Source organism: Rhinolophus hipposideros (genome assembly GCF_964194185.1).
Source record: "Rhinolophus hipposideros genome assembly, chromosome: 12".
NCBI classification, from domain to species: domain Eukaryota; kingdom Metazoa; phylum Chordata; class Mammalia; order Chiroptera; family Rhinolophidae; genus Rhinolophus; species Rhinolophus hipposideros.
This window is the reverse complement of record NC_138058.1, coordinates 66651986-66658897: the sequence shown is the minus strand read 5'-3', so window position 1 is coordinate 66658897 and position 6912 is coordinate 66651986. Positions and strand designations below refer to the sequence as shown.

Genomic DNA, 6912 nt, shown 5'->3' with positions numbered 1-6912 from the left:
TTAATGAGTTCCACAGGACAATGCTAAGTCTAGTTATGCAGCCTTGATTGGTTTAGTTACAACAAGATAATTCCTTTTTTCTTCTCCTGGAGGCCTTTTTGTTTAAAGACACTTTAGCTGGAAGATGCTAATTATCAATGAGGAGAAAGTGACACCTGAAGAGTCCATCTTCGTCTTGCTCCCTGTCTTCTCCTTTGAACTCTCTCTCCCCACGGCCCTCTTTCCCACTTCATCACTTCTCCCCCACCATCATAAAAGAGAGCTCTGCCCTGGCCCGAGGCAGAACTTTCTCACTCGCCAGGGAGTCCTACTCTCTGCAGCTGTCTTGCAGGCATGGACAACCTACACGAGACCTTCCTCAGCCTCGAAGATGGCTTGGGCTCCTCCGACAGCCCTGGCCTGCTGGCCTCTTGGGACTGGAAAAACAGGGCGGGGCCCTTTGAGCTGAACCAGGCGTCCCCCACTCGGAGCATCTCTCCAGCTCCATCACTGGAGTCGTACACTTCTTCTCCCTGTCCAGCTGTGGCTGGACTGCCCTGTGGGCATGGAGGAGCCAGCAACGGAAGCAGTGATGGCTGCAGCGGCCGCGGGACCGGTGGCCTGGTGGAGGTAGACTACAACATGTTAGCTTTCCAGCCTGCCTACCTGCAGGCCGCTAGTGGCCCCAAGCTCCAGAAGGGCACCAAAGTCAGGATGTCTGTGCAGCGGAGACGGAAGGCCAGTGAGAGGGAGAAGCTTCGGATGAGGACCTTGGCAGATGCCCTGCACACCCTCCGGAATTACCTGCCACCTGTCTACAGCCAGAGGGGCCAGCCGCTCACCAAGATCCAGACGCTGAAGTACACCATCAAGTACATTGGAGAACTCACAGACCTCCTCAACAGCGGGAGGGACCCTCGGCCCCAGAGCGCCTGAGTCCCAGCAACTCCACTGGGCGGGAGACAGGAGCCTTACAGACCTGGTCCAGCTCAGGGAACAACCTCACAGAGCTGTTTGTTTAGGAAGCACGGTGGTGACCTTGTTGTCAGGAAAGTTCTAAGGGAATTCCCAGTGGACTTGGTGGAACTGTCAGAACACTTAGCTGCCAGACAAGCAGGTACTTTCGCTGCCAGTTTCCCCACCATTTCTCAGGAGTCTGGCCCTTTGGAAACAGATTGCTTTGCCCTTCTCTGTCCAATTTGTTTTAAAGGGTCGATGATTTCAAATGCAGTTTTTCAATAATGTAAAATGGTGACAATTAATCTTCTCTGCCGATTTTGGTGTTGGGAGCTTTCTTTCTGTTGCTAACTAAACCTGCCTTTTGTACAGGATCCAGTGTGACACCTAGATTCTTATTTAGAAAGATCTATGTCAAGTAAAGGGCTACAGCGCTCCTGTTTTATTGTGTGTGTGTGTGTGTGTGTGTGTGTGTGTGTGTGTGTGTGTAACTGAAATCAGGCCTTACTTGTTCAGGGACCCCAAATCACTTAAATGGAGAAGGAATTAGTGTCATGGTAAACAGAAAGTCACAGACAGGCTGTGTTAAGACAGAGTGACAAGTTAAAGGCCAGCGCTCCTTCTCTGAAGGGAAGGGAAAGAAGGCTGCATAGGCTGTGTGTGTGTGTGTGTGTGTGTGTGTGTGTCGGGGAGGTGGGGAATGAGGGGGCGGACAGAGGGAGAGGAGGGTGACTCAGCACCATGGGATGGGCCTGAGGCAGGTCTACGGGGCAGGAGTCCCCTGTGCCAGGCGTGGTATGAGTGCAACCTTATGGACCCCTTCACTTACTCATCTCTCAAGTGAAGAGATTGCTTCAGAGAATAGGAGACTATTCTGATTCAACAGATAAGTGCAGAGGCTCAGGATTAGAACTCAAGTCTTTACCTCTGAGGCATTTATTTCTTCACCCACAACAGCTTTCCTTCCCACCCTTCCCCAAATCCCCCTACATGCACCCATACACAAACACGCACCTCTCTTCATGGTGCCTCATCTTAAGGGGTGACTGCAGCACCCTCAGCTTGGCTAATTTGATGGTACGTGGCATGAAAAGGGGGGCTTTGAATTAAGGAGGTCCTCAGAAAGTAGTACCACGTTTCCCCGAAAATAAGACCTAGCATGATTTTTTCAGGATGACATCCCCTGAATATAAGCCCTAATGTGTCTTTTGGAGCAAAACTTGTAAGACGCGGTCTTATTTTTGGGAAACACGATAGACTTTAAGGCTGAATTTGTTCCCCGTCTGATTACTAAACATTTGTATTTGTTTTTCAATGAATTGTCTGTTCATGTCTCCTGTCATTTTTTTTTCTTTTTTTCCTATTGGTGATTTTTCTCCTTTTTAGTGACACATTACAAAGGCAGTAGATGTGTTCACAATTTAATGTAGAACTTCTCCACTTATTTTCTTTTCATAAATAAATACAGGAATACGTACATTTTGATAGAATACTTTTAATTCAGCAAATTCCTTTTGGTTTGGTTTTTTTTTTTTTTTTAACTTGGCAGTATATAGTAAAAGTCCTTCCAAGATAGCAAAATAAATCTTTGACGTAAGTCCCATTATTACTTTGATCTTACAGATACGGAAATTGAAGCACACACTTGCCCTGAGTCACACATATGAAAAGTGTAGTGCAAAAGCAGACGGTCAAACAATGTTCCATAGCACAGGTGTTGCATAATTTGCTTAATGAACCGCATTTTGAATAACGTGTAGGTTGTTTTCCGTTTTTTAGTACAGAAACTGCATTAACAAGCATCAGAAACAACTAGCTTCATCCACTGATATTTTAATGAGCCTGGAAAATTCCCAGAAATGGGATGCCTGGATCAGAATGCATGCACCTTTTAAATTCAAATACTGTTAGGTAACTTTTATAAAACTTTATAGTTATTTACCTTTGCTCTAACATTATATGACAGAACCTGCTGTCCCACTGGATATTATCAATCTTCTGAAATTTTTAATGGATAAATGATTATTATGTCATATTTGTGCTAATGTTAATTTCCCTATGTACTATTTGAGATGGCACATTTTTATTTTATTTTATGTAACTATTGTTCATTTTGGTTCCTCTTCAATAACTTGCCAGTTTATGTTCTTTGCCATTTTTATATTAGGTTATTTATCTTCTTGTTAATAATTTGGGAGAGTTCTTAGTACATTATATGTGTGAAAATATTTCCTCCCAAGCTATCATTTTTTTATAATCATTGTTTATGGTGTCTTATATTTATGATTTTGATTCTGGTATCTTTTGTTCTTTGAAACTTTTTATTTTTATGTGATCAAATCTCTCCATTTTTTATGGCTTATGTATTTCTTCCCTTTGCTTAATTTTTCCCAGTTCCAAAGCTATCCAAATGTGCTGATTTTTGCAAATATTTTTATAATTATTTATCTATGGATCTTTCATCTACCTGCCATTTATTTTTGTCTATAATGCATAGAAGGGATCTAACTATTTCTGATGAGTATTTTTATAACTGAAGAATATCTTGTCATTGGAGTGTGATGCTCGGTGCTGGGCACAGCTGTTAAAATGTCAGCCTCCGTACACACGTCTTCATCAATGTCTCACATATTTGTTGTCGGTGTTTCATACAAGAAACCAGAAAATGTTGGACGATATCAAGACTTTCTCCAAGGGACTGTACCCTGTCCATGCATAGAAGCTCATGTGAGAGTGTATGTATATGTACATGTACATGTGTGTGTGGGGGGTATCTCATGTATTGGGGATAGTAATGTGGGGAAAAGGCTGTCCAGCCTTTCATCAGCTTATAGATCAATTATTATTTTCCTTGCCATTTTTAAAAGACTGGGATCCAAATGCTCTTGGCTTTTGATTCTTTTCAAGCTCAGACATTAAAAATGGCCTATAAATAACTTGGGTAATTTTGGTTGCCCAGGGGACTGAATACTATGGATTGGTTAGGAAGTCCTGTCCTCACTTTCAAAAACTCCTGGCAAGCCACAGACTCACCTACTAGCTGGGATTGCCTCAGGACTCCTGAGGTGCTCACTGGTGGGCAGGCATCTGGAAAACCAAAGGTGACAGCTTCCTGGGAGGTGGCCTTTGGCCCAGGGCCTTGCCTCCCACACAGGGCTGAGCTCAGCACAGCTGCAGTCCTCCTCAGACTGCCATGGGCAGCCCCTGGCCCTGGCCCAGAGACGCTGCTGCCCATTGACATTTGACTTCTGCAGCCCCAATGCAATTGCTTCCCTGAGGGGAGGATTCCTGGAACCAGTCCCTTATTCCTCTAGGGAGCATTTCAAAACTCCCTGGTTGGTGGGGGGAGAACTCTAGGATAGAAATGAATTACTCCTGGTGCTTGGATAGGGAACCACAAATTGTGTGTGTCCAGAGTGCTGTGGTTGGAATTTCGATATTTTTTATTTCACCTTATCCTCCTAACAACTCCAGATGGTTGGCATGATCAGCCCCATTTTAAGGATGAAGAAACTAAGGCTTAGGACCGCAAAGCAGTACAAAGCCACATGATTAGCTAGTGGCACATAGTTGACTTGTTGGCTAGTGAGTTAGGCTCTAAGGTCAAAGCTCAGGCCCCTTCCAGCAAATTATGCTGCCGTAAGCTCCTCCTGAGGACACTGCGAACACTCGGCTGGCTGGGCACCAGTAGAGCCTTCTGGGTAAATGTCCCCTCCCAGGGCCTCTGCTTCCCCAGCCCTGGGGCCCTCATTTCTTTCACCATCTGAAGCACTTCAGAAGGGGCTATTCATCTTGTCCTCTAAATTGATTCCCTTTGAACTTCTGCCTCCGCCCAAACAGTTCCAGAATTTCCTTTCGCTGTTTTGCTGGTGCCTAGAAGTCCTTCCTAAGCCACAGAGGAAACCTGAGTTCTGTTCATTTGTGGTCAATAAAGTGTTCCACAGTTCACACTGGGCTGAGGTTTCTTTGTTCTTCTTGTACTTTCTGCCACATTAGCTAATTGGGAGAGACCACAGCAGGGGTGGGGAGAGGCTCTACAAAGTGACGAGTTGACAGAATTACCCTTCTGCTTGTCAAGATATTCTTTTAAAAACAAGAGCAAAAGAAGATGCAATGTAAGTGAGTTTTGGTGGTGTTGCCTTTGAGGTCCTAGCACACTGGTTCATTCAGTCTGTTCCGTGCCTGCACTGAGGCGTCCTGTGATTCCCAGAGGTTCCCTGGGCCTGCGCCCTGACCCCTGACTCCTGTGGGCTGATTCGCCTGCAGCCAGAGCTTGGCACATTCTTCTCCTCCTTCAATCTTGCAAATGAAATACTGAAGCTGAAGCAGAGCCTCTTAAGAGCACCCAGCAGGACTTGATGTTGATATTTTTGTTCCAGAAAGGTCCTTGAACTCTGAGAAGGAAGAAAGCAGAAAACTTCTGAGGGGGCTGGGGAAAAGGACAATGACTTGTCTGTCTCTTGGGTTTGAAAACTACTGAGTTTTCCTCCCTGAGCCGAGTCTCCCCTTAAGTTCCTCATATGAACTCCGTTGACTTGTTTCTCTCTGACTTAAGTGGGGAGACAGGATGGGGTTGAAGGTCAGGGACCTGTAGGAGAGAGGAGAGTTTAGAAGGCAGCACCGTGGGCTATTCCCAGCCCAGCCAACAACCGTTGTGGGTTCATTCTCTGAGGTGTCAGGCTCAGGCCAAGGGCTCTATGTGCTTTTTCTTCTTCCGTCTTGACTGCGAACAATTGGAGATGGCTATTATTAACCCATTTGCAAATAAAGAAACAGGGGCAGACCTCGCCCAAGGTCACATCATGGGTGCAAGGCCCAGGATTCTGCCTGGGTCTGCTTGACTCATTCCTTCGAGTACACCAAGCTCTAAGTGCCAGAAAAGCAGCAGTGAACAAAACAAGCAAAAGAAAAGTCTCTGCACTCCAGCCTTTCCCACTAGTTTGAGCTTTCCTTTCAAGAAGTTCTGTATTTGTATTTGCGTTGTCCAAACAACTGACTAGCATTTATATAAATCAGGACATGTTTTCAATTGTGACATCCTTTCCACACTCCTCCCATGTGTTGTGCAGCTTCTCCTCTCTCTCTCTCTCTCTCTCTCTCTCTCTCTCAATGGCATTTGAGAAAAAGTGTGGGAGTTTTGTAATAACTTTGGGGCATTCGGATGCCTCCAACGGTATATAAACCAGATTCATTCAAAGCACCTGCTCTCAGGACTACAGCTTAAATATCTTTTCCTTCTGTTTCTTTAAGGCAGAAAATGACAAAACTAAAAGTGGCAATAATTATAATAATAAGAGCAAGAACAACAGCTAAAATTCATTTTGTGCTTACTCTGGGTGAGGCACTCACTGTTCTAAGTACTTTGCATGACATGACTCTTTTAACCTTTCTATGAAGAAATAACTACTTTAACAACCCTCTGAAGTGAGGACAAAAGTTATCCCCATTTTTATAGAAGGGGAAACTGAGGCACAGAAATGTGAAAACTTGATTCAAACCCCAGCCCTGCTACAGTAGGTGTGTCTTTAAGTTGCTTTAGTGACAACAAAGCCTTTTACATACATTATCCTGTTTAATTCTTATCTGCACCCCACTACATATGAGGTTGGACAGGAATTATGTCTACTTCACAGATGAGGAGAGTAAGGCTCGTAATGACAAAATAGTATAACTATTAATAAATGACAGAGCTGGCTCCAGAATCCAAAATTTCACACTCCTCCTCTGGTTCTTACTGGCTAATCTCTGCTGTCTCTTGAGTGCCTCCGGTCATACCCTAAACCTTGCCCCCAGGGGCGTCCTCATGAAGACAGAACAATGAAATGTGTTCGATGGTACTTTCCTGCAAGGTGGGTTTTGCAAGGAACCTGTGTGCTTTTTTAATCTAATCAGCTCGCATACACAAAAGAATCAACACACTTGTGTAATGTAGGGTTTGCAAACCTAAACCCTTGAACAGAATTTTATTCCCCTGCA

General features: G+C 44.6%; 1 protein-coding gene across 1 annotated transcript; it reads left to right on the top strand.

The window, feature by feature from the left end:
• Positions 1-333: 333 nt before the first annotated feature.
• MSGN1 (mesogenin 1) lies at positions 334-915 on the top strand (the record flags this gene model as incomplete). The annotated part of the gene is made up of 1 exon (XM_081068835.1): positions 334-915. The coding sequence occupies one exon, from the start codon at positions 334-336 to the stop codon at positions 913-915; it is 582 nt and encodes a 193-aa protein (XP_080924961.1).
• Between the last annotated feature and the right edge of the window lie 5997 nt (positions 916-6912).